A 27,942-nucleotide genomic window follows, 5' to 3' on the forward strand; every position below is an offset into this window, starting at 1 on the left:
TTTTTACATTTTACATTTTACATCTGTAAACATTTTTTATTAATTAGAGTCCGGGCAGCTAAGCTGCCAGGACACTATTGTATTCCTAGGAATTCTTTCTTTCTTTCTTTCTTTCTTTCTTTCTTCTTCTTCCGAGGAAGTCATACTTCCCATAGGCGAAAACTACAAAATCAACAGTACATGCTACAGTTTTGAAACTTTCACCAAACTGTAGCCCCAATACTGCTGAAACTTTAGTCCACTTAAACTCATTACAAATTATGAAGTCCATCACTCAGTTTTTTTCAAAACCTGTAAAACTTATAAAACCTATCTCCTCCCACAATTTTTGCCCAATTGTCACCAAACTTGCTAGAGAGCATCTTCAGACCGTCCTCCACAAAACTTGTTTCTCGGATTTTTGATTTATCAAAAATTAAGCCTACAGTGCATCAAAATGTTTGACTGTAAACAGTACTGTAAACATATACTATCAAATTCTTGCTAAATACATTTTCAATCTTCCTGAAAAAATTGAGAATATTTTGCAGTCATGGTTGATGGAGTTTAGCAAATATCAGAATTTTATCTCAAAAACTGAATTTTTGAGAACATTTTGAATTCTGCTCTCATGGGAACAGCTGGAGTCAATGGAAGAGTGGCATTTTTAAACATCAAATTTTCTCGTATGAAGCAAAACACTTTAAGTTAAAAACAAATCACCAACATTTCCATGCTGTCAAGATGCAATTTATGTATTATCAGATTTTTGTTCAGGTAACAGAATTTCTGACATTTTGACCATTTTTGAAATCTGCCTTGACAACAGCTGCCCGGACAGTGACTCCCTGAGTCGACAAATGAAGCCACACAGCAGGTCTCGCTTCCAGCCAATTACCTCAGTGAGTTAGGAGCTGGTGCTTGGTGTCAGGGGTTGTGGCTTCAGACCCAGCAAGGATGATGATGATGACAGATCAAAATATCAGATGTCCTCAACATGAAACACAAGACAATTGTCCTGATGGTGGCATCACAGCAAGCCTCTAAATTAAATAAAAACAAATAGCTTGGACTGGACCATGGATGAAAGCTAACCAAATTTTGCACAAAGGTCCAGTCTCATGCCAGATTACCTCAGCTGTAAACCCAAGCCAATAGTCCTGATGGTGGTGCTACAGCAAGCGTCTAAAGTTCAAAACTTTGAAAAATCATAACAAATCAACCATACTTGCTGCAGCTTCAGAACTCAATATTGAAGAAACTTTTGTACATTTAAACCTATTAAAAGTCATGAAGTACATCACTCAGTTTTTTTTCAAAAACTGTAAAACTTCTTAAACCTATTTCCTTCTCTCCTCCTTTGATTTATCAAAAATTGAGCCTCAAAAACTGAATTTTTCACAGCATTTTAAATTTTTCTTTCATGTGAACAATTGGAGTCAATGCAGTAATGACATAGCTAAACATCAGTTATTCACTTATGGAGCAAATCAATCATTTTTAAAAACAAATTACCAACATCTCCATGCTGTCTAGATGCAATATGTGTATTTTCAGATTTTTTTCCTAATAACTGAATTTGTTATTACTTTGTGTTTGTTTTGTGGTGATGTAATTCCAGTCCAAACATAGGTGGCGGTAATGTGCTTTAATGCTGATTGACACCCTCCATTTAAACTGAAGAAGGAGAATCAATTAAAGTTGATCCAGCTGAGAGTAGGAGACAGGATCAGTGATCTAGTTCAGTGAGTGGGAAACATATATATAAAAAAATCACAGCAAAACAAAGATTAAATCAAGAGAGCAGTATTTCAAACTGGTAAGGATCAGATTTGTCTGTTGGCTGGTAACAATAACTTCATATTTAAAGGAGAATTGTTATTTATAATTCAACATGTTGTAATCCAGGTAATGTGTTGAAATATTAAAAATAACTTAAAATGACCACAAATGCAAACACTTAATGAGACAGAGCAAATTCCTTTCAAGCCCCTTTGATTGATTCAGAACAGAATGTGTTTTTCCACCTCAAACTAAAGCAGAGCAGAGAGTACCTAATTAGAGTGACAACACCTGTGCAACACACTCCTGAGGGTAAAATGAGTAGGCTACATGCAATATGTCCTTAGTTTTAAATGAAATATTAACAAATTAAATAGGTTTGCAAAACATGCAAACTGTCTCTTGAAATGGTTTATGCGCCTCGCTCTCTGTGTATTTTAAAGGTAATTTTAAAGATGGTGTTCTATTATGTCATGTGCTCATCTGACAGTGTATAGCTTACTCACTTTGTGAAGCCTCACATGATCTGTCACTAGCCAGTTAACTAAGTGAGATAGAAGATGGACTTAGGTGTCAAAGGTTGTAAGTTCAAGCCTCAACTAATGCAAAATGAACATGTCAACTGTATGTCTTCCTGTTCTACACTTTGTTGCTCAGCCTCAGAGTTGCCTAAATTTGCCAAAAATAGCCCGGACCCGACCCATCGCTGCGCAGCAGCTATAATTTTTATGTAAATATTAGCATGTTAGCTCAATAGCTCCAAGGTCATGTGATCAATTGACTCAAAATCAGTTTGGGATCATGTAACTACACTGGCTGCATGAGATACACCTCTTGTTTTTACATTTTACATCTGTTCATATTTTTTATTAATTTTGAGGCTATATGTAAATATTAGCATTTAAGCTCAATAGCTTTAAACACAGTATCTCTGCTTTAAATATCCCACATTTTTATTTTGAAAACAGGAAGTCGGTACACGCTGTAGCCGTCTTCTCCGTGTGTTTACTGTAAAGTCTGCAATACGGGTGCACTTGTATGTTTACAGTATGTTTATAGTATGTTTACAGTATATCAACAGTATATCAACAGTATGTTTACAGCATAATGACAGTATGTTTACAGTATATCGACATAATGTTTACAGTATGTTTACAGTATATCGACAGTGTGTTTACAGTATATTGACAGTATGTTTACAGTATATCGACATAATGTTTACAGTATGTTTACAGTATATCGACAGTATGTTTACAGTATATCGACAGTATATCGACAGTATGTTTACAGTATATCGACAGTATGTTCACAGTATGTTTACAGTATATCGACAGTATTTTTACAGTATATCGACAGTATGTTCACAGTATGTTTACAGTATATGGACAGTATGTTTACAGTATATCGACAGTATGTTCACAGTATGTTTACAGTATATCGACAGTATGTTTACAGTTTATGGACAGCATGTTTACAGTACAGTACAGTCTCGGGTGATAAACTAACATCTTTGTGGGATTTTGATGTTTACAAAGACGTAAACTTGCTCTGAACTTGGCTTCAAAATTGAACAAAACTGTTTACTAACCAGACTGCAGCAGCTGAGGTGAGTTCAGTGCTCTCCTCCTTTCAGTAAACTGCGCTAGATCCGAACCTCCTCTGACTCCAGGTGTTTACCCTAACTCTAACCCTCTGCACCGACGTTCTCCTCCAGAGATGGAGGCTCTGAGCAACAGCTTTGTTTCGATGCAAACACTAACAAACAACGTCTCCCATCATACATTTCAATTGACCTGACCAGTCACCTTTTGACCTGTTAACTGATCACTGTTACCTTGAAGACTGACAAGCTGCTGTTCTCATGGCAACAGATGTGCTCTACACTGTGTGTGTGTGTGTGTGTGTGTGTGTGTGTGTGTGTGTGTGTGTGTGTGTGTGTGTGAGAGAGAGAGAGAGAGGATCAAAGTGAATTTGAACATCAGGAGGAAAACACTGAACACCTGTCTGACACCTTGACAGGTAGACAGACAGGTAGACACAGTGGCCAGCAGACGTCACTAAACAAACGATGATCAGAGATGTTCTCTGACAGTGATGATCCACTCTGAGTGAATTCTAAGAACTGAAGTGACAGCGATGAGTCCTCTCTCTCACACACACACACGTTTATGTGAGTGTTTTAATTAAACAGAGAGAGACAGGCAGCTGTAGTCCTCCGCTGATTGGAGGAGCAGCTGGAGGTGAAGCGGAGTTTCACGTCTGACCGACTCACAGCAGAGAGCAGACCGGCGGAGGAGCGGAGCTGAACGGCTTCAGGACTCGCATCAGACCGGGACGAGACGGGATCCCGCTCCGGTAAGTTCTTTGAATTAATCAAACATCCGAGAATGAAACCAGTTCCAACAGCGAGTTTATCCCAACAGAACCGATGAACGAAACCAGTTCCAACAGCGAGTTTATCCCAACAGAACCGATGAACGAAACCAGTTCCAGCAGCGAGTTTATCCCAACAGAACCGATGAATGAAACCAGTTTGTGGTGCCAGAGAGATGAATGAGTCATAAATCATTTGTCACTGAATCGTTTATTTTTAAGATGTTTTTCAACCAAACAATCGATTGTTTAAGAGAAGAAATCATCTGCAGATAATCAATAATGAAAATAATTATCACAGTTTACTTTTGGTATTTTTTCTCTTCATGTTGAGCTTTTAAAGATTGTAAGGAGACGATTCTCTGATCTGACGCTACAAACATCTTTATTCGTGTTTTAATATATGTATTATATTTAATATTGGACCCTAGAGAGTGAGACCGTTTCTGCAGCAGGGAGACAGTTTCTGTAGCAGTGAGACAGTTTCTGCAGAACGTGAGACAATTTCTGCTGGAAGGAGACAATTTCTGCTGGAAGGAGACAGTTTCAGCAGCAGTGAGACAGTTTCTGCAGCAGTGAGACAGTTTCTGCAGAAAGTGAGACAATTTCTGCTGGAATGAGACAGTTTCTGCAGAAATTGAGACAGTTTCTGCAGCAGGGAGACAGTTTCTGCTGGAAGGAGACAGTTTCAGCAGCAGTGAGACAGTTTATGTAGCAGTGAGACAGTTTCTGCAGCAGTGAGACAGTTTCTGTAGCAGTGAGACAGTTTCTGCAGAAAGTGAGACAATTTCTGCTGGAAGGAGACAGTTTCTGCAGCAGTGAGACAGTTTCTGTAGCAGTGAGACAGTTTCTGCAGCAGTGAGACAGTTTCTGCAGAAAGTGAGACAGTTTCTGCAGCAGTGAGACAGTTTCTGCAGAAAGTGAGACAATTTCTGCTGGAATGAGACAGTTTCTGTAGCAGTGAGACAGTTTCTGCAGCAGGGAGACAGTTTCTGCTGGAAGGAGACAGTTTCAGCAGCAGTGAGACAGTTTATGTAGCAGTGAGACAGTTTCTGCAGCAGTGAGACAGTTTCTGTAGCAGTGAGACAGTTTCTGCAGAAAGTGAGACAGTTTCTGCAGCAGGGAGACAGTTTCTGCTGGAAGGAGACAGTTGTGACAACATGAAATATGAGTCTGTTTCTCTGCTAGAGCCAATCAACTGCTGTCTGACATGTGATGTCATTGACTGTCACCTGATTCACCAAAATCAAACTCTCCACTGACTGACTGACTGACTGACTGACTGATTGATTTCTCGCTCTTCAGGTGTCCACAGCAGAATGAACAGTCTCCCCTGAACGTCACCTCAGTATGACATCATCAGGCCGCACCCCCTCCTCCCTCCCCCTCCACCATCATCATCATCATCATCATCATCATGTCTCACTCTGGATTGGACAGAGAGCCCATCAGTCCTCGTTGTGGGCCCGTCTCCTGCTGTCTGTTTTGCTCTGGATGGGTGGACAGGATGTTCAGGTGAGTGCCTCCCACCAGCATTTCCACCCCCACTCCATAAAGATACCTGGTGACATCACTCTGGGGGGGCTGTTCCCGATCCACACCCGTGGCCCCCACGGTCTGCCCTGTGGAGAGCTGAAGAAGGAGAAGGGGATCCATCGTATGGAGGCCATGTTGTATGCTCTGGACCAGATCAACAGTGACCCTGAGCTGCTGCCCAACATCACGCTGGGGGCTCGCATCCTCGACACCTGCTCCAGAGACACCTACGCCCTGGAGCAGTCACTCACCTTCGTACAGGCGCTGATCCAGAAAGACACGTCTGACATCCGCTGCTCCAATGGAGAGCCGCCCATCATCCGCAAACCGGAGAGGGTGGTGGGAGTGATCGGAGCGTCAGCCAGCTCGGTGTCCATCATGGTGGCCAACATCCTGAGACTGTTTGAGGTAAATAATGAACAACTAATGGACAGGTAACATACTGCATATACATACAACATTCAGGTAATACAGCTGTTAATATACAGGTTACACACTGGTGGTTAATATATTCGTGGACCTAAAGACAGACAAACAGAGAGACAGACAGGATGAAGTCGTCTGGTTTGTGGATTAATGTTTTAAAGAGTTTGTTCCTGATGACTGACTCTCTAATGAAAGCTTTTAATGACTGTGTGTGTGTGTGTGTGTGTGTGTGTGTGTGTGTGTGTGTGTGTGTGTGTGTGGGTGTGTGTGTTGTTAAAATCAAACTAAGTCACTGGGTCACAGATGCACCATGGGATGTTTAGCGTTTGTTGCCGTGGTGATTCCAGCTGATCAATTTATGATCAAACAGTGAACGCTGGTCTGTGTCAGACAGGTGAACACAGGTGAACACAGGTGAGTCCACAGGTGAACACAGGTGAGTCCACAGCTGCAGCAGGTGTCTCTGGGGAAGCAGCTTTTTTATGTAGTGTGACATCATTAAAAATGAGCCAATCACATGCAGGAGCTGCGATCCATCAGATCCACCCCTCATCTTAATTCACACCTGTTTACTGTTCTCACCTGTTGTCACACAGCTGACCAATCACTGAGTGAGCTCGGTGTGATGTCACACATCAGTGTTAGAGGTTCTTGATCGAACCTGAACACTCAGCGAGCTGATGGTCGTTTGTTTCGCTCCACTGAAGCGTCATCATGATGATGATGATGATGACTGTTATAACAAGGTCTGCTTTTAGGAGGTCGTTAATGTGGATTCCTTCATTAATCTACACACACACACACACACAACGTGCGTTAATGTGATTATTATTCAGTTTATTGAAGCTCTGACACACATTTAGCTCAGGCTGTTACACAACACTAATCCTGTGTGTGTGTGTGTGTGTGTGTGTGTGTGTGTGTGTGTGTGTGTGTGTGTGTGTGTGTGTGTGTGTGTGTGTGTGTGTGTGTGTGTGTGTGTGTGTGTGTGTGTGTGTGTGTGTGTGTCCCTCTGCTCTGATGTCCCAGTACTTCCAGTTGAACCAGTGCTGTGCATGTGTTTAATTTGACCCTGAGCTTGGACTGAAGGCGGTCCCGTCTCACCTGTCTGTTCTGCTTCAGGTGAACAGACCACCTGAGCAGGAGGGTCTCAGCTGAGTTCACAGTGAACTTCTTGAAAGATAAAACTGTTCTGAAAGTGGTCTGATCTGGACTCAGTGTCCAGTTTATTAGGAACACCGTCCTGTAATGAACCCCGTTTCTATCATATTGTCCGTCTGTATTCAGTGTGGTGGACTGAATAATAGAAACACGTCTCTGTGGACGACTGTTGGACACTCACTGTTCATGCAGATCATTTGGGAACCATGACAACCTGTGAGTGACACATTGGGTCGTTGATTCAGATCCCTCAGGTGAGCTACGCATCAACGGCTCCAGAACTCAGCGATAACAACCGGTACGACTTCTTCTCTCGGGTGGTTCCTCCAGACTCATATCAGGCTCAGGCCATGCTGGACATCGTCAAAGCTCTGGGCTGGAACTACGTGTCCACGCTCGCCTCCGAGGGAAACTACGGAGAGAGCGGAGTTGACGCCTTCATGCAGATCTCCAGAGAGGCTGGTACGTAACAGTTCTACGTTCTCCTGTTTGGTTCTGTTGAACTTTGTCTCTGCGCTCTGGATTTTATCTGTGGACGTTTGTAAACAGGCTTAAAGGTTTAAGAATATGACTTTTTTTCCCAAAAGTCTTTTTTCCTTCCTTTACTGCCATATAGGAAGTATAAAGTATAATAATGTATAATATAGTATAAAGTTTTACAGTAAGCTCACTACAGAGAATCACATGTCAGCAGGAACGTTGTTGGACGTTTTCTGCTTCTTTCAGTAAAACAAAGCTGACCTGTGAACTATAGTTCTGATCCTGTTACACTGTAAACACCCTTTAATGTCAAACAGTATCGAACAGGTTACTTTGAGTCTTTGAGTCACAAAGATTGAGAATTTCCAGAACCAGAAATGAAACCGTTGCAATGAAGCACAAATGTTGACAGATATTTCAGAAAAAAGTCAAGACAATGTGAATAAATGCTCATGTCATCATTACTGTGTGTGGGTGGCTGCTGGAGATGAGCTCAGGTGGAAACACTGTTGTCTGTCTCTACTTGTACCTGTCTGTCTCTCTTAGGCGGGGTGTGTATTGCTCAGTCGGTGAAGATTCCTCGCGAGCCAACAGCCGGAGAGTTCGACAAGATCATCAAACGACTGATGGAGACGAGTAACGCCAGAGGAGTGATCATTTTCGCCAACGAGGACGACATTAAGTAAAAACACTAACCGACCACAGATCAACTGGACTCCGTCTCATCGGGCCAGCTTTTAGAACTCGCTCCAGTTCTCTCTTTTAACTTTGTCCCTTGACTCCACTCTGACTCCTCCCCTCTCTTCCTGGTAGGCGTGTCCTTGAGGCAGCAAAGCGTGCTAACCTGACGGGTCATTTCCTGTTCGTGGGGTCAGACAGCTGGGGAGCAAAGAGTTCACCTATCGCAGAACTGGAGGACGTTGCCGAGGGCGCCGTCACTATCCTACCTAAACGGGCGTCAATAGATGGTAAAAAAATAAAAACCAACTGAGGCTTCATCCACACAACACGTTTTTATTTAAAACCAAAATGATCTCCGTCCAGATAAATGTTTCAGAAGTGATTTTAACACTTGATCAATGAGGTGAAACAGGAAGCAGACTGTCAGATGGTTGACGAAGACCATCAGTAACGTGCTTTTATCTTCCTGTTCACAGTCACCTTTTCTCTTTAATGGATTATTACTGTACCAGTCTACAATACCTAGCTTCACTGCTACATGCTAACAGAGAGGCTGTCATTAAGCTAGTCAGGCTGTGTGTGCATTTCAGGCTTTGATCAGTACTTCACGTCTCGTTCTCTGGAGAACAACCGCAGGAACATCTGGTTCAATGAGTTCTGGGAGGACGACTTCAGGTGTAAACTGACCCGACCTGGAATCAAACTTGACCCTGACAAGAAGAAATGTACAGGTACTCTCACACCTGAGGGGGTGGGGCCAGAAAAGTGATTGGAATGAGTAAACCGTGACCTGTGTTTGTGCCTGCAGGTGAGGAGAGGATTGGTCGGGACTCGTCCTACGAGCAGGAGGGGAAGGTTCAGTTTGTGATCGATGCAGTTTACGCTGTGGCTTATGCTCTGCACAGCATGCACCTGGATCTGTGTCCTGGCAGCTTCGGAGTCTGCAGCAACATGGACCCTGTGGAGGGACGCCTCCTGCTGGACTACATCAGAGCGGTAAACTTCAACGGTAAGAAAACACAATCTACATCAGAACAACACCTGGAACGGAGAGACGAGCTCGCTGACGAGTGTCTGCTAGAGTTCGAGCCCACATGAGAGGAGGGTTGGAGTACAAGGACTGTTACTGTGCGTTCCAGTTAAACACAGACAGACTGACCCGGTGACTTCCTGTCCTGACGGACTGACCCGATGACTTCCTGTCAGACAGACAGAAGTTCGGGACGAGGAGACGTTCTCAGAGCAGCACAACAAAGTGCAGCAGCTTCATCCTGTTAGAATTCAAATCCATATTTTATAAAGACGAGACACCACAGCAGCTGGAAGACTGAGAGGATTTAATCTGTAAGAGCCAGAGCTGCACGCCATGAGACCTGTCTGTCTGCCCACCTGTCTGTCTGCCTGCCTGTGTCTCTCTACATGAATCCTCTCAGTTTTCTGAATATTTAATCAGTTCAGGAGAAGTGTGTTCTTATTCAGGATGTTGGTGTATTTTAGGAATGTGGCCTGTAAGGAACTCTGTTTGGTTCCAAGAGATCAGACAGAAATCTGGACCGGGACATCAGGACTGACACCTGCACGCCCACACCTGGTGGTCAGGTGATCCCTGAGGTGACAGCTTGTTGGCTTTAAGGTCTCAGTCTTGCTTCAAACTAAGTGCTCGTCAGATCGTCTGACAGCTTCAACAGACAAATGTCTCTGAACGTCTCCTCCAGTTCTCACTGTGAGCTCAGAACAAACCAATGAGTGCAGCTATCAACAACTTATTCCACAGAATATAATTATCCAATCATGTTCGCTTCCTGTGTTCTCATGAAGGCTTCAATCAACCAATTTCACCCAATAACATCAAGACATGCACCTATCAATAATACTTGTGGCACTAAAGTTAGATAGTTAGCTAACTAGCAACCGCTTGGTTACTATGGTTACTGTGATTACAATGCTGTGGGTAGAATTGATTCCCACTCAGAAAAGATTTCTCTAATAGGTCTGATCCGCTGCGTCTCTTTCGTCCTGACAGTCGTGGGTCAGGGTTAGCGTATTCTTGCTATCCCATCGCTACACGCCCACGTTAGCGTTCAAATCAAGCTCTGCCCTATGTTACGTCCCACATACTTCCTGTTTCACTCAGGAATACGTCGTCCAATATGGAAGCTGGAAACTCTTCAATGTTATGATGGATCGCCTTCTGACACGTGACACTGTTTGTTCTGTGTGGTTCAGGTTCTATGTTCTGTTTGTTCTTTGTGGTTCAGGTTCTATGTTCTGTTTGTTCTGTGTGGTTCAGGTTCTATTTTCTGTTTGTTCTGTGTGGTTCAGGTTCTATTTTCTGTTTGTTCTGTTTGTTCTTTGTGTTTCAGGTTCTATGTTCTGTTTGTTCTGTGTGGTTCAGGTTCTACGTTCTGTTTGTTCTGTGTGGTTCAGGTTCTATGTTCTGTTTGTTCTGTGTGGTTCAGGTTCTATTTTCTGTTTGTTCTGTGTGGTTCAGGTTCTATGTTCTGTTTGTTCTGTGTGGTTCAGGTTCTATTTTCTGTTCTGTGTGGTTCAGGTTCTATTTTCTGTTTGTTCTGTGTGGTTCAGGTTCTATGTTCTGATTGTTCTGTGTGGTTCAGGTTATCAAAGCAGCTTTTTCTTTATTCAGAAAGATAATAAGTGAAAAATAAGTTAATGCACTTTACATGTTTCCTCTGAGGACACACTGTGTGTGTGTGTGTGTGTGTGTGTGTGTGTGTGTGTGTGTGTGTGTGTGTGTGTGTGTGTGTGTGTGTGTGTGTGTGTGTGTGTGTGTGTGTGTGTGTGTGTGTGTGTGTGTGTGTGTGTGCGTTAATAATTAAAGTGAGCAGCTGCTGGAGACACTCGGCTGGATGAAGAGGAAGACATCCTCCTGTTTTTATTCACATTTTATTTTCCTGATCAACGAGCAATGAAACGATTCAGCGTTCGATAATCACGATAAATATCACCACGCGATATATTGTCATATCGTATATTGATAAATCTGATGTGTTATTATCCCCCAACTATTTGTTTTTACTTTATACTTCAGGTAATAATCTGTCTGTCTGTGTGTCCTACAGGAAGTGCAGGTACGACTGTTTTGTTCAATGAGAATGGAGACGCTCCCGGTCGCTACGACATCTTCCAGTTCCAGATGACCAATCACAGCCATCCTGGTTACCGTGTCATCGGTCAGTGGACCAATAATCTGAGACTCAACGTAAGAATCTGATTGGATCAAACAGAAAACATCTGCTGTTTTTATTCTGTCTTACCCTCTCTTTGAAACCCGTCAGGTGGAGGAGATGCAGTGGTCTGGAGGAGATAAATCTCTTCCTGACTCCATCTGTAGTTTTCCTTGTAACCCAGGAGAGAGGAAGAAGATGGTGAAAGGAGTTCCGTGCTGTTGGCACTGTGAGGTAACGAGACATTTACGACAACACAACAAGCTACAATAACTACAATAACTATACAATAACTATAACTATATTAGAATTATAACTACAAACATATGGAAGAATAATACTAATAATACTAATACGATAACTCTTTTTAGGATTACTTTAGATTAATTATACATAAATATGCTGGCGTCTTAAATGGGTGACGATGCAAATAGCTGGCTAATATGGTAAATTGGTGTATTTTGAGAGAAGCAGTTTTACAAACAGACCATATACCCGCCCCTACGGAGCACTCAAAAAAGTGCGAAGGAACGCACCCAAGGTGGCATCCGTCATTTGATTGGTCCACACTCTAGCTGTCTCCCTATTGGCTGGTGAAACACAATATTTTAAGCGCAGGGAGGGACAGCCTCGAGTCTGAGCAGACACCTCAACCTGAGAGGAGGTGCTTGTTCTGAGTGCGTGCACATTAGTTCTGAGCAAGCAGACTTTAGATCTGAGCGCGCAGACTTGAGATCTGAGCGAGCACAGGACATATTTGAATGCGAGCGAAATTTTTGTGTGCAAGAAGAAGATGTGTGAACACAAGCATGTGATTTTTGAGTTCAAGCACAAATTTTGAAAGAAAGCAGCATCATCTCAGTGCGAGCACAAAATGTGAGCGTGAGGAGAATAAATCTGAGCACGAGAAGGAGCTGTGTCACTGAAAAGGAATGAAATCATGCTCTCAAACTGAAAATCTACGCTCTTGAATAAAGATAGGATAATTCTTCCATACAAACAGCCCACAGACAGAACAGATTCGTGGTCCGCCTGTGCCCATGAACTGCTCATGACATAGAGGCCCGACCCAACAATAAGCGCGACTGTAATGCAACATGTGAAGCATGCCAGAGTCTAAACCCGATTATCAGCATTAGACCTGTGGGCCTGTTGGTCTTAAAGTGAGGTGTGGTCAGGCGCACTGATGGCGACAGCACCACAGACCAACAGAAAGTTGGTCTGAGGTCAAAGGTCACAGTCTGTTTCCTGCTTTTTAAAGCTCATTCTTCAGACAGACGGGTCAACACAGACAGGTTCACAGCGAACCTCGGGTTCCGTAGGGCTCGGGTCGGGTTGCAGACCTCTAGAACGGATGTTTCCAGCTGTCCGTCACATCTGCCTCTGACCAGTTTGATTGACGAGAGTCAACACATCCATCCAATGAGACAAATCAATGTTTAAGTTTATTTGATTGGCTGCTGATGTTTATTCTATAGAATGATGACATCAACATTTTGTTTGACTGTGATAATATGTCTGTCTTTCTGACCTGTCTGTCTCTCTGACCTGTCTCTGACCTGTCTGTCTCTCTGACCTGTCTGTCTCTCTGACTTGTCTCTATCTCTGACCTGTCTCTATCTCTGACCTGTCTGTCTCTGTCTCTGACCTGTCTGTCTCTCTGACCTGTCTCTGGCTCTCTCTGACCTGTCTCTCTCTCTGACCTGTCTGTCTTTGTCTCTGTCTCTGACCTGTCTCTCGCTCTCTCTGACCTGTCTCTGTCTCTGACCTGTCTGTCTCTGTCTCTGTCTTTGTCTCTGTCTCTGACCTGTCTCTGGCTCTCTCTGACCTGTCTCTCTCTCTGACCTGTCTGCAGCTCTGTGATGGGTACCAGTACCAGCTTGATGAGTTTAACTGTGAGACCTGTCCGTCAGACATGCGCCCTGCCCCCAACAGAACTGCCTGTCGCCCAACTCCGATCATCAAACTGGAGTGGAACTCCCCCTGGGCCCTAGTACCCGCCTCCCTTGCCATGCTCGGTATCCTAGCAACAAGTGCCGTGGTGATCACCTTCATCCGCTTCAATGACACGCCAATTGTCAGGGCGTCAGGGAGGGAGCTCAGCTACGTACTACTAACAGGTGAGTACTCCTACTCAGTCACTAGGATCTCCACTGTGGTCTGGACCAGATAACCACTGGTGAGTCCAGTGCTTCACCTGCAGGATCAGCCTCACATTACTGATGATGTTGTACAAATTTGCCAGTTGACCTCACCCTGCAACAGGTCAGCAAACAAAAGCAGGAGTCACAGAGAGAGCAGACAGATAGTTGTTTAACAGCAATGTTGCCAAAGCATCAAAACACAACTTGTCCAAACACTCGGACAGAACACAACAAATAACAACACCAAGATTGATTTACATTAATTATATATACAGTATATACAGTGTGTGTGTGTGTGTGTGTGTGTGTGTGTGTGCAGCAGGTATGCCCTGTCTCCTTCTCCCAGCAGTATTTTAATGTTGAGAGGTGGTTCAGCTCTTTGGACTCTGAGATTACAGAGTTGAACTTGTTAAAATAAATGTTCCTGGTGTCGTTGAATGTTTTACATTGTAGGAGAAAGTGCATCTCTGTCTCAGCCTCACCTGTCGAGCAGTGACCACATGTTGTGTTGTCTTTTGGTTGCCATGATTGTTTGTGTCTTCCTGTTTGGATTGTCAGTTTGTGGTCACTGAGCCTGTAGTTGGTGAGCATCTGTCTCTGCTTTCTATCTCTGACAGTAGAGATGTTCTGCTGACTCATCATGTTTTCAGGGCGAGATAAGGTTCTGATCCACTTTGGCTTTTAGTTTCTTCTCTCCAGTGTTGCAGGTTTCTCTACATTGTGTTATAATGTGTTGACTCTGGTTGTGTTGGGAGAGCAGTGTTGCTGTGAGGCTGTCAGACTGTCTGAGAGGGGCAGTCAGCCTCAGGACCAGCTGACAGAGGGGACTCTTCTCTGGGCTCAGCCCAGAGTCTGGAGGGCTTTGGAGTGGAGGCGTCTCTGGCTGGACTTCAGCTGGTTAACAAGTGGAGCGTTCTCTGTTGGATGTTAATTATCAGCGGGTCTCTGCCTCATTCTGCTCTACATGCATTTGTTGGTGTGTTTCTGTGTAAAATGTGTCTGCAGACTTCTGCATGTAAAGACTCTGTTGGATGTTTGTCCCAGCGGGTTCAGTTCTGATGACTGAGTGGACCCAGACTTCACCACCGTACAGCGCAGTGGGCTGGATGACACTATCAAATCTCTGAAGCCAGATTCTGACTGGAGTTTGTAAATGATAAATGTTCTCTTAGTTGCATGTCGGGCTCTTCAGCTGTTTCCTTCAGTGCATCACTGCCGTGTTGAAACTCCCTGATGCTGTCATGTTATACCAAGGCAGGTGTAACTCATGCTGCGTTCAATGATATGATTATTTATGGTAAATTGGTGTTTGTTCTCCTGACATCTGGGGCATTTTTGAAAGATCCTGACATTAGTTTTCTTCATGTTTACTGCCAGGCCCAGTTCTGACAGGACTTTTCTACTGTGTCCAGCTGCTGCTGCTGGGGTCCTTGTTCAGTAGGAGACAGTAGAACAAGGTCATCAGCATAAAACAGAGACTTCACCTCTTTATCGAGGAGGGAGAGGCCAGGAGCAGCACATTGATCCAACTCAACATCAAGTTCATTTATATACACGTTAAATAAAGTCGGACTTAAACTGCAGCCCTGGCGTACACCTCTTCTCTGGGTGAAGAATTCAGTTTGTTTGTCTGCAGTTTTAACAGCACACATATTTTCCAAATACATTGATTTAACCAGATGGTACATGTTGCCCCCTATACCACAGTGTAGAAGCCTGTAATAGAGCCCTTCATGCCAAACAGAGTCGAAAGCTTTCTTGAAATCAATGAAACAAGTGAATATCTGACCATTTTTTGTTTGATGTACATGTTTGTTAATTAAAGTGTGAAGGGTATATACATGGTCGGTGGGAGGAAGCCAGTTTGACTTTTACTCAAGATGGAGTGTTCCTCAAGGAAATCTAGTTATCTGTTAATCAGAATACTCAGAATGATTCACCTGGACAGCTGCTGACACAGAGGCCACGCTAGTTATCAGGGTCTGATGTGTCCCCACTCTTATGAATGGGGGAAATGAGCCCTTTGCACCAGATGTGAGGAAAACATCCTGACTGTAACACAGTATTGAACAGCTGTAACACTGCAGCCTGCATCTCTGGGCTGCTGCATTTGAGCATTTGGTTTTTAATGCTGTCTGGACCACAAGCTTTCCTCGGCTGGAGACATTTTGTCTGTGTGGTCAATTCTTCCCAAGTAATTGGGAAATCAAGGGGGTTTTGGTTGTCTTTAATAGTTTCTTCTAATGTTTGGAGTTTTTCTTGTATAATACAATGATCTGAATTGATTTGATTTATTGGTCTGTCTTTGTACAGATTTTCAAAATGTGCTCCAGATGTCACCATGTTGGATGGGTGGTGTCTGTTGCTTTGTGTTGAACTTGTTCCACATATCCCAGAATTGATTTTGATTGATGGCATTCTTAATATCTTCGAGTTTCATGTGGGTATCATTTTGTTTTTTGTTCCTAATTAGGGCCCGAGCAGGAAACCTGCGAGGTCCCTATTATTTCTGTAATGATTATTTTAATTTTTAGTTTTTCTTTATCCCAAATGATCACACTTTTCACTGCCTGAACATAGATGAAAACACGATTTTATTTGGCAAACACATTAGGCTTGGCGAAAAATGTTATAATCTATGGTCATCGTGAACTTCCACCACTAGGTGCCGCTATAATCAAGGAAAGTGCGTTTTTGCTTATAATTCCAATATACTTTGTCGCACATTAAAAAACCTTATATCCACGCGTTCCCTGAATTGTGTTGAATGTTGTGCCACGCCCATTTCCAGTTACCGTTTTTTTTTTTCTTGCAAAATGTCGCAAACCTACTTTTGCTAACTCCTACCAGGTAATTTCACCGATTTGCGCGAAACTTTGCACACAGCATCTGTGGAATTTTGATATTCCAAAGAATACTCAAGTTATTAAATAACAACTTTGTGTACATTTTGTTCGAAACAGGAAGTGTTGCATATCTCCACATTGGTCTGTCAGAATGACATGAAACTCAGGTTACTACTTCCCCGTGAGACCCTAAGGCTCTGTGCTAAATTTTTGGCGATGACCACTAGGTGGCGCTCTTTAAATTGAAGTATTTTATATCTCGACATCGGTTGGTCGGATTAACGCAAAACTTGGTACACTCATTGCCAATGGCCTTCTGAGGATAGCTGACGAAGTAGGTGGCGCTCTGGTGGCAGTCTAATTTTATATTTGGCACTGTGCCCACACCATAACAATTATGTCAACAAAATGCATAGAGTTGGTATAGACTGGCCCCTGTAACTCACACACCAAAAATGACCAGCAGGTGGCGCTATTATCAAGACAAAAACGTTTTTGCCCAATAACTCCCACATAATATGTCGCACATTTTTAAACCTTATATCTACGCCCACTTTCGCGCTACCTTTCCATTCGCAAAATGTCGCAAACCTCCTTTTGCTAACTCCTCCTAGGCAATTTGACCGATTTGCAGGAAACTTTGCACACAGCATCTGTGGACCCTCCTGACAAAAAGTTGTCAAAAGAATTGTGATAGTCCAAAGAAAGCCCAAAATATAGAACTACAATTTCCTGCACATTGTGGTCAAACACACAGTCTTGCATATCTTGCCGAAATACGGTCCCATTACCACAAAACTTTTGGTAATTGTGTTCCATGGCCCGATGACGGTTTGTGCAAAATGTGGTGCAAATCAGCCAATAGGTGGTGCTTTTATCGCTAAATGACAAAAGAAATGCTTGACTGCATTCACTTTTGATTGTAAATTCAGGCTTTCTCCAACAGAGGGCAGTGCTGGCTGGCTAATGGATACAAACCTCTGTTTGAGAGTCTGTAGGGTCACACAGTGTAGTCCACCCATTATTTGTTCTTTATGTATATTGCAGGGAGTTCTTCAGACTTCAGCATACATTTTATAGTACCGTCAGCAGCACACCCCGGCGTGCGTGGATTGCGACGGGCCGTTCATCGCTGCTAGCAGTTTTAATTCTACATTTACATTTCTTTAAAATGTCATTTTATCTAATGCATAAGGCAGGGTTGTTTGGTTGGCGATGTTTTTCATTTGTTATTTTTCTCAGGTCTTTTCTGATGGTCTTGCATTCTTGATCAAACCATTTGTCAGTGTTTTGCCTTTTAACAGGCTTCCGTTTTTGTTTTATGAGGTCAGCTTTAATAGTTGCTTTATGGAATATCAGATTGATATCTTCAATGGCCTTGTTTACACCATCTCTGGTAGAGACATATTGGTTTTTGTCATATATTGTCATTCATATAGAGTCTTTCTTCATCAAGGCCATCCAAAGTGTTGACACAGGAGAGCCAGGATGGTGGGCCAGGCAGGAGACCTTGACCTAGCCAGGATCCATCTAAATGTCGCTGGCAGCCACCGTGAACCCCACAAACAACATGAGTTTTACACTTCTGTGTTTTGAACTGGTTCTCCATCAGTCTCTGAAGAACACATTGCTCATACTACATGTGTTCCTATCTGGCTACATGGCCTCTCTTCCACTAATCCCCACCCCCATAGTTTTTGATGATGATGTCATTGAGGTCCCAGTGCTCGATGAAGGGACTGTAAAGCCCCTTCACACATCAACTTTGGATAATATCTCGAAGATCAGATCAGGATATTCGCAGCAGATGTTCCGTGTCAGACATGTTCACACATTAGAAATTCTCCGCATGGTTTGGGCGAGGGGCGGCTACAGACTGCTCCGTACTGATGACTGTTTTTGTGTTGATATCAATACTACGTATTTGGATGTTTCAGCGATATCAACGAAAGAGTAGAGAGTAATATACAGGCAAGCAGAAAAGAAACAAAGCAGCTACACTGCATGAACAAAGATCCCATCGTAGAAAAGGAAGATGCAGCTTTTTGGATCTGTGTCCAGCAGCAGCGTGGAAGTCATATGGAAGTGTGAGACAGAGCGGGGAAATGTTCTGGGCAGCTGTTCTGCAGAACTTTGACAATGAGCAGTTTAAAGCCATTTTCATGTGTCCTGAAGTACGTTTGAGTGTGTGTTACAGCTGATGATACCAGCACTGCCATGGAGGATTACATGTTGTCGACACACCCACTTGCTTGCTGTGAGTTCACCCCGGACAGCTATCTGCTGTATTCACACATGTGGCTCACCCAGACTGAGGACTTGGCAGCTGGCAGAGTAAAGTCCGCCATGGCCCGTCAAAGCTGCATTACAGCCACGATACAGTCGCAGCCCTTCAGTTGAATGCTCGCGTTTCCACCAGCTGCACCAGTGGCGCTCTGCAGAGAATTTACACAGTCTATTTTGACAGAAGTGGACTGCAGCCACGTCAATCTGCACAGAGCAGATCGAGCCACACAGGAAGTCACACAGCCAAAAAGGCCCAGTGCATCCAGTCCGTTTTCATAACAAAACACTGCACAATAAAGTTGGAAATGTAGAAATGTATCCTTGAGCAAGATACTGAACCTGAGCAGGTCGACACCTTGCATGGCAGCCTCTGCCATCAGTGTATGAATGTAAGTGGGTGAATAGACTGGAAAAGAACTATAGAAATGCAAGAGCACAAACGATTTAACTATGTAGCTACTCAACCACAGTAGAAGCACAAAAATCAAGGAGAAATGCTGAAACAACGAACACGGCGGGTTACGGACACTGCGGGTTACGGACACATGCCCAGTGCAATCAAGGGGTTAGAGTGCATGTGTGAAAAGGGCTGAAGACTTATCGACACGGAGAGAAGCGTGAGATGATCAACAGTAAAGATGACATCATCAGCACTGAGGATGACATCATCTGTTTCTTTCTTTGCAGGTATCTTCCTGATCTACCTGATCACCTTCCTCATGATCGCAGAGCCAGGTGTGGTGGCTTGTGCCTTCCGGCGCCTCCTGCTGGGCCTTGGTATGGCTATCACCTACTCCGCCATGTTGACCAAAACCAACCGCATCTACCGCATCTTCGAACAAGGCAAGAGGTCGGTGACCCCACCGAAATTCATCAGCCCCACCTCCCAGCTCATTATCACCTTCGTCCTCATCTCTGTCCAGGTGAGAATTCAAGTGTCAGATCACTTCCTTCTTCTGTTTCAGCAGCTTGTCACATGATTCAAGTTTATCTGTGTGTGTGTGTGTTTGCGTTTTCGTGTGTGTTAGGTCCTCGGTGTGTTTGTGTGGTTCGCCATCATCCCTCCTCACACCATCATCGACTACGAGGAGCTCCGCCCTCCGAACCCCAACCTAGCCCGAGGCATCCTGAAGTGTGATATGTCTGACCTGTCAATCATTTGCTGCCTCAGCTACAGCATCGTACTCATGGTAACATATTGATCCAGTATTGGTCCTTGTAATGTTTAGTGGTTGGTTTAGTTATTTCCTGTCTTATTTTGTAGTGTCTTTTTGTGACTGTCTACTTCCTGCTCACCTGTGTTCCCAGTGTTCTGTTTCCCTCCTGTGTTCTTGTGTTCCTGTGTTCCTGCGTTCCTGCGTTCTTGGATTCTTGCGTTCTTGCGTTCCTGCGTTCTTGCGTTCCTGCGTTCTTGCGTTCCTTCGTTATTGCGTTCCTGCGTTTGTTGCGTTCCTGCGTTTGTTGCATTCCTGCGTTTGTTGCATTCCTGCGTTCCTGAGTTCCTACGTTCCTGCGTTCCTGTGTTCTTGCGTTCCTGTGTTCTTGTGTTCCTGCGTTCCTGCGTTCTTGGATTCTTGCGTTCCTGCGTTCTTGCGTTCCTTCGTTATTGCGTTCTTGCGTTCCTGCGTTTGTTGCGTTCCTGCGTTTGTTGCATTCCTGCGTTTGTTGCATTCCTGCGTTCCTGCGTTCCTGAGTTCCTACGTTCCTGCGTTTTTGCGTTCCTGTGTTCTTGTGTTCTTGCAATCTTGCGTTCCTGCGTTCTTGTGTTCTTGTGTTCCTGTGTTCTTGTGGTCCTGCATTCCTGCGTTCCTGCATTCTTGTGTTCATGCGTTCTTGTGTTCCTGTGTTCTTGTGTTCCTGTGTTCCTGCATTCTTGTGTTCCTGCGTTCTTGTGTTCCTGTGTTCTTGTGTTCTTGTGTTCCTGTGTTCCTGTGTTCCTGCATTCTTGTGTTCCTGCGTTCTTGTGTTCCTGTGTTCCTGCGTTCTTGCGTTCTTGTGTTCCTGTGTTCCTGTGTTCCTGCGTTCTTGCGTTCCTGTGTTTCTGCGTTCTTGTGGTCCTGCGTTCTTGTGGTCCTGCGCTCTTGTGATCCTGCGTTCTTGTGTTCCTGTGTTCTTGTGTTCCTGTGTTCTTGTGTTCCTGCATTCTTGTATTCCTGTGTTCTTGCAATCTTGCGTTCCTGCATTCTTGTGTTCTTGTGTTCCTGTGTTCTTGTGGTCCTGCATTCCTGCGTTCCTGCGTTCCTGCGTTCTTGCGTTCATGCGTTCTTGTGTTCCTGTGTTCTTGTGGTCCTGCATTCCTGCGTTCCTGCGTTCTTGCGTTCATGCGTTCTTGTGTTCCTGTGTTCCTGTGTTCTTGTGTTCCTGTGTTCCTGCGTTCTTGCGTTCTTGCGTTCCTGTGTTTCTGCGTTCTTGTGGTCCTGCGTTCTTGTGGTCCTGCGCTCTTGTGATCCTGCGTTCTTGTGTTCCTGTGTTCTTGTGTTCTTGTGTTCCTGTGTTCTTGTGTTCCTGCATTCTTGTGTTCCTGTGTTCTTGCAATCTTGCGTTCCTGCATTCTTGTGTTCTTGTGTTCCTGTGTTCTTGTGGTCCTGCATTCCTGCGTTCCTGCGTTCTTGCGTTCATGCGTTCATGCGTTCTTGTGTTCATTTGTTCCTGTGTTCTTGTGTTCCTGCGTTCTTGTGTTCCTGTGTTCTTGTGTTCCTGCATTCTTGTGTTCCTGTGTTCTTGCAATCTTGCGTTCCTGCGTTCTTGTGTTCTTGTGTTCTTGTGTTCCTGTGTTCTTGTGGTCCTGCATTCCTGCGTTCTTGCGTTCATGCGTTCTTGTGTTCATTTGTTCCTGTGTTCTTGTGTTCCTGTGCTCTCCCTGGCCTGATTTTCCCTCCTCACCTCTGTCTCACATCAGCCTCATCAGCCCTCCCTTCTCTCCCTGCTTTCCTCCTCTAATTTCCCTCACCTGTGTTTCTCTGCCTCTCTCTACCTGCACCTCATCACCTCGTTAGTTTTGTTTGTATTGAAGTCCAGTTGTTAGTTCAGTCTTTGTTTTTTACCTTTGCTTGCCTTTTTGTTTCCAGTTTTTGTTTTTGCACTTTTGCATTTTGGACATCACCTCATTAAAGTTTGCATTTTGTGTTAAACCGTTTGATGTGTTTTTCCCTCATTGATCTGTTATTGATCATCTCATGTTGAAGGCGTGAACCTCCCTCCTGATGTCACATTGATTGACCAATAACGAGTATTAATTGTCTTGTTGCTACGTAACATGCATAATTCTTGTTGCTAGGTAACATGTACGGTGTACGCAGTGAAGAGTCGTGGTGTTCCAGAGACGTTTAACGAAGCCAAGCCAATTGGTTTTACCATGTACACCACCTGTATTATCTGGCTCGCCTTTGTACCAATCTTCTTTGGTACAGCCCAGTCCACCGAGAAGGTAAGAAACAGGACAAACCAGGATAGACTAGGTATTATGACTGACTCCAGGGGGCCTGTATTTGTTTTCCCAACCCTTTTCCTGCTCACCTGTGTTCCCAGTATTCTGTTTCATTTGTGAATTACGGAGGTTACTTCTGTCAGGTCCTGCAACTAAACTGGAGCCAGTGTTTACCACGGCAACCGGAAGCTAATTCTCTTTCTTAGAGCCGTCTGAGTCCGTCAGGTGGTTTCTGGACTAAGGAGACCAGGAGTCTGTCTCAACTTCTGTAGACCTCCTCCTGAAAACGTTGTCTTCATGTGAAATCAAGAGTCCACATGAAAGTGTCCTCGTGTTTCAGTAGAGAGACTTCTCCATACCGAGACACCTGTCTGTACTGAGACACCTGAGGCACCTGTCTTTACAGAGACACCTGTCTGTACTGAGACACCTGTCCATACCAAGACACCTACTTACTGAGTCACCTGTCCTTACTGAGACACCTTAGGCAACTGTCTTTACTGAGATACCTGTCCTCATTGAGACACCTGTCCTTATTGGGACAACTGCTCATCTCTTTTCTTCTCTTTTCGGTTAACAGACAAGAAAGCTACATCACAGCTGACAGACAGTGATGAGAAAGACAGACAGGTGATGAGACAGACAGACAGGTGAGGAGAGACTGAGTTTAGTTTCCTGTTTAGGAGAGAAGAATAAACTGACAGAAATCAGGCCGACACATCAAACTAAAGCTGCTTTAGTGTTTTTGTGTGGTTCAGTGTGAGTTCAGGGAGGGACAGAGAGTCTTTAACTGAGAGATAAACGACTGCAGAATTAGACACAAAGTGGAGCAGCTGGATTAAACAGATTATAATCCAACACAGGATGTAATTATAGAATAATAACTCTTCAAACCAAAGTTACACAGAGCTTCAACAAACAGATAAAAGAGACAGTAAAAGCCTGAAATAACATGACAGAAACCAGCAGTGTTAGACAGAAACAGACAGAAACACAGGCAGCAGAAAACACAGTGAATGTCTGTGGTTCTAGTACCGACGTTCTCTGTCAGTGAATGTCTCTGGTTCTAGTGGTGAGTTTCTCTGTGTCTCTACAGATGTTCATCCAGACAGCCACTCTGACTGTTTCCATGTCGCTCAGTGCGTTCGTGTCTCTCGGGATGCTGTACATGCCGAAGGTCTACGTCATCATTTTTCACCCAGAAAGGAATGTCCAGAAGAGAAAGAGAAGCTTCAAGGTGTCTGTGTTCCCTGTTCTGATAGTTGCTGTGTTCCCTGTTCTGATAGTTGCTGTGTTGCCTGCTCTGATAGTTGCCGTGTTCCCTGTTCTGATAGTTGCTGTGTTGCTGTTTTGCAGGCTGTTGCTCAGGCTGCCAGATTGTCTCAGAAGTCATCAAATGAGAAACAGAACGGAGAAACGAAGATTGAGCCTGACAGATCGCAGTAACACTGCAGTAAAATTACAAATAACAGGTACTGTAACTTCACACTACAGACACACAGTTAAACACACTGCAGTTACACTTTTAGCCTGTCATCATCTTCAGTCTGTCATCATCTTCATCCTGTCATCATCTTCAGTCTGTCATCATCTTCATCCTGTCATCATCTTCAGCCTGTCATCATCTTCACCCTGTCATCATCTTCATCTTGTTATCATCTTCATCCTGTCATCATCTTCATCTTGTTATCATCTTCAGTCTGTCATCATCTTCAGCCTGTCATCATCTTCATCCTGTCATCATCTTCATCCTGTCATCATCTTCATCTTGTTATCATCTTCAGCCTGTCATCATCTTCAGCCTGTTATCATCTTCAGCCTGTCATCATCTTCAGCCTGTCATCATCTTCATCTTGTTATCATCTTCAGCCTGTCATCATCTTCAGCCTGTCATCATCTTCTGCCTGTTATCATCTTCATCCTGTCATCATCTTCAGCCTGTCATCATCTTCAGTCTGTCATCATCTTCAGCCTGTCATCATCTTCAGCCTGTTATCATCTTCAGCCTGTCATCATCTTCAGCCTGTCATCATCTTCTGCCTGTTATCATCTTCAGCCTGTTATCATCTTCATCCTGTCATCATCTTCAGCCTGTCATCATCTTCAGCCTGTTATCATCTTCATCCTGTCATCATCTTCATCCTGTCATCATCTTCAGCCTGTCATCATCTTCTGCCTGTTATCATCTTCATCCTGTTATCATCTTCAGCCTGTCATCATCTTCAGCCTGTTATCATCTTCAGCCTGTTATCATCTTCAGTTTGTCATCATCTTCAGTTTGTCATCATCTTCAGCCTGTCATCATCTTCAGCCTGTCACCATCTTCAGTCTGTCATCATCTTCATCCTGTCATCTTCAGTCTGTCATCATCTTCAGCCTGTTATCATCTTCATCCTGTCATCATCTTCATCCTGTCATCATCTTCAGCCTGTCATCATCTTCATCCTGTCATCATCTTCAGCCTGTCACCATCTTCATCCTGTCATCATCTTCATCCTGTCATCATCTTCAGCCTGTCACCATCTTCAGTCTGTCATCATCTTCATCCAGTTATCATCTTCAGTCTGTCATCATCTTCATCCTGTCATCATCTTCAGTCTGTCATCATCTTCAGCCTGTTATCAACTTCATCCTGTCATCATCTTCAGCCTGTTATCATCTTCATCCTGTCATCATCTTCAGCCTGTCATCATCTTCAGCCTGTCACCATCTTCAGTCTGTCATCATCTTCATCCTGTCATCATCTTCATCCTGTCACCATCTTCAGTCTGTCATCATCTTCATCCTGTCATCATCTTCATCCTGTCACCATCTTCAGTCCGTCATCATCTTCATCCTGTCATCATCTTCAGTCTGTCATCATCTTCATCCTGTCATCATCTTCAGTCTGTAAACAGGGTTGGAACAGCAGGAGGATGAAATCTGAAGTCATCACAGTTTCGTGCCTTTTTTTTAGCTCAGTGTGATGACGACACACAGGGGGCGGAGCTTTCTCCGTATATGGTCAGTGGGTGGAGCCTAGTGGTGCTGAGCAGGATGGAGATGATTCCTGACGGGTGGAAGATATTTCTGGAGGAGCTGCTGAATATTTCAGCTGCGTGTTAAAGATTCATGTTAACAGCTAAGCTGCTGTGTACTCTGGAGCAAGGCACTAACACGGCAGGTGACAGTTCAACTCCCTGCAGAAGGAAAGAAACTTTATTTCTCCTTCTGCTGTTTCCTCTGTGTGAACATGCCACCTCACTCTTCAACCACATCAGAGTGTAAATGATTTCCAATATCCTGTCTGATCAATACAGTCTGTCAGCCAATCAGATCTCATCTCTGAGAAGGGAAATGGTCGTCAGAGGAAACAGCTGATTGTGTGAGATTTAACAGAGGGGATCGTAGAACAGTGATGTTATCCAGAAACAATAGTGAAAGATTGCTGACAGTTAACATATTTAATCAATCAATAAGCGATTATTAACACGTCTTTATGATGATGGCAGACAAACAGATAAACCCTTTTTACTGAACTCACTGAGAGTCCTGATCAGTTTCACTGATACTCAATGATCAATACTTAATGATCTATCGGGGCAGTTTGTGATCAATAATGAGGACCTGACCCCTCACTGATGACTTTATTCTCACCTCTCAGGCAGCTGCTGACCAATCCCTGTCCAGAGCCTGATGACATCATCTTCATGAAGATCACCTATGAAGATGAAGATGTGTGTCAGGTCATTTCAAAATAAGACTATCCACAGGGCTTTGTTGTGAAAATCAGGGTTTTTGAGGTTCAGACAGGAAGTCCTCAGCAGGAGTGTCCTCGGGGTGCGTTCAGGTGAAGCTCAGACATTCAGACGATGAATCTGAGTCGTTCTGTTTTAAACATGTTCAGCATTTTTGTTTCTGTGACATCACAGTTTTAGTTTCATTATGAAGAACAGTCATTTTACAGTGTGCAGCACCTGGCACCTGTCCTCAGAACACCTCACCACAACACCAACATAGATGTTTGTGATGGCGAGGGAACCCACACCGACTCACGGAGAACATGCAAATTGATGAATCCAACCAGCAGCACAGTTTAATGTTCCAATCAAGCACCAGCTGAGTGGTCTTTTATTAGTTATTGATCAAATTTGACTGGTTTTGCTAAGCTGAGGACTTCCTGTTTTAAACTGGTCAGGAGACACTCAGACTCACCTGAAGGACTCACCTGTTCATCCTGAGCTTTTTAATCAGTCCACCCTCAGAGCCTGTTGAACACCTGTCTGTCTGACTGTCCACCTATCTGTCTGTCAACCGTCTTCCTGCTCTGGACCTCGTCCTGTGTTCAGATAGAGCTTTTTTTACTTCCTGTGACTGCAGCTGCTCGTCTTTAATTTATTTATTGGTTGGCTCATGTTGAAGCGTCGTCTCTTGTCTTTGTCTCTTCAGTCTCGTTCAGACACAAATTAATATTTCAGACACAAGGTGATGAAATATTAGTTTGCAGCTGCTTCAGGATCAGTTTGTGTTTCTGAGTGATGCTGCAACTGTTTCAGATTTTATTCAACACTCACATGTTAATGGATCGGATCCATCTTAAATAATATTAATAATTTTATATACTGTATATATTAAAGATAAAATATTCATATGTTTCAACATGCAGCCAGTCGGAGGATATTAGTCCATCAGACGTTTGTCCAATCAAGTTTCATTCCTTCAGTCATGTGATCCAAACCTCTACAGGAAGAAATGTCAAAGCGTAAACTGGTTTCAAAGTAAAGTGTTATGAATTATGTGTTTTTTAAGACAGATTCAGATTCTGCAATATCTTCAATCCAAATCAATAACTTTGAGCACTCCTCTCCTGTGTGGCTGTTTAGAAAACATCAGGTTGACTTTGACTTCATTTGTTTCTTACACAAACTGATCCAGTTCAGTTTGACAAAGTCTCAGTCTCATCAGATCCATTCAGTAGCTGTTCTGGAGCTTTTGCTCATGACACACAATGTTCTAATGATTCTGACTGTTTACTTTCAGTCTGAAATGTTGTTTAAGTCAGCTGCTGGATGATTGTTCTGTCTTCTGTTTCCAACGATCAAAAATCAACTTTTATCTCATTGTTTTTTTATTTTCTGTGTCAGGTTCAGAAAATAAACTCTTCAAACATAAGATTTGTTTTCTGACAAGATTTTAAATTCCTCAACCTCACTGAGACCAAACAGTGTCTGATATTAAATGAGTAGAAGAAGAACCAGTGTCTGATATTAAATCAGTAGAATGCCTTGTGGAGGCACCCTCCTAGGACTCAACAGGGGTTAGGATGAACACCAGTGTTTCCAACTCTTCCAACCTATTAATGAGATCAATACATGGAGATCAATAATATTTATGGTTCTTTTTACTCCTGTGATAATCCATTGAAATGACTTAATTAAACCCAATAATTGATCCATTGCTCAATATATTGATCACGTGTTTGGTAGATCAGTAATGGATTTATCAAATGTTTCAAATTAAGTTGATTAAAGGAAAAGTCCACATACTTTATATGCTTTATATATGTTTAATGTATCTATTGTGTATTTATACTTCTGATGTGAGTCTTTGATTCTGCTCTGAGAATAAGAAACTGTTTATATTAAAAGCTCTTCATA

General features: G+C 43.4%; 1 protein-coding gene across 2 annotated transcripts; it reads left to right on the forward strand.

Moving 5' to 3' along the window:
- Nucleotides 1-1,763: 1,763 nt before the first annotated feature.
- Nucleotides 1,764-27,835, forward strand: grm6a (glutamate receptor, metabotropic 6a). Of its 2 annotated transcripts, XM_084367355.1 has the most exons (17): nucleotides 1,764-1,798; nucleotides 3,953-4,116; nucleotides 5,440-6,078; nucleotides 7,503-7,719; nucleotides 8,284-8,419; nucleotides 8,551-8,705; nucleotides 9,009-9,149; nucleotides 9,227-9,427; nucleotides 11,499-11,638; nucleotides 11,715-11,837; nucleotides 13,459-13,723; nucleotides 19,567-19,802; nucleotides 19,908-20,069; nucleotides 22,157-22,306; nucleotides 23,403-23,543; nucleotides 23,663-23,778; nucleotides 25,950-27,835. In XM_084367355.1, exons 3-16 carry the CDS (start codon nucleotides 5,485-5,487, stop codon nucleotides 23,750-23,752), a joined length of 2,751 nt encoding a protein of 916 aa, XP_084223481.1. In that variant the 5' UTR covers nucleotides 1,764-1,798; nucleotides 3,953-4,116; nucleotides 5,440-5,484; the 3' UTR covers nucleotides 23,753-23,778; nucleotides 25,950-27,835. The 2 variants fall into 2 exon arrangements, with proteins under 2 accessions (XP_084223481.1, XP_084223482.1); XM_084367356.1 differs by lacking the exons at nucleotides 1,764-1,798; nucleotides 3,953-4,116; nucleotides 5,440-6,078 and adding an exon at nucleotides 7,141-7,218.
- Nucleotides 27,836-27,942: the final 107 nt, after the last annotated feature.

Source organism: Pagrus pagrus, assembly GCF_965226575.1.
Source record: "Pagrus pagrus genome assembly, chromosome: 11".
Lineage (NCBI taxonomy): Eukaryota > Metazoa > Chordata > Actinopteri > Spariformes > Sparidae > Pagrus > Pagrus pagrus.

Excerpts from the sequence above, each read along its gene's own strand:
- grm6a (XM_084367355.1), top strand. The coding sequence starts at position 5,485 with ATGACATCATCAGGCCGCACCCCCTCCTCCCTCCCCCTCCACCATCAT. Across the intron at positions 11,838-13,458 it reads CGTGCTGTTGGCACTGTGAG|CTCTGTGATGGGTACCAGTA; the intron begins GTAACGAGACAT and ends ACCTGTCTGCAG. Across the intron at positions 22,307-23,402 it reads CAGCCCAGTCCACCGAGAAG|ATGTTCATCCAGACAGCCAC; the intron begins GTAAGAAACAGG and ends GTGTCTCTACAG.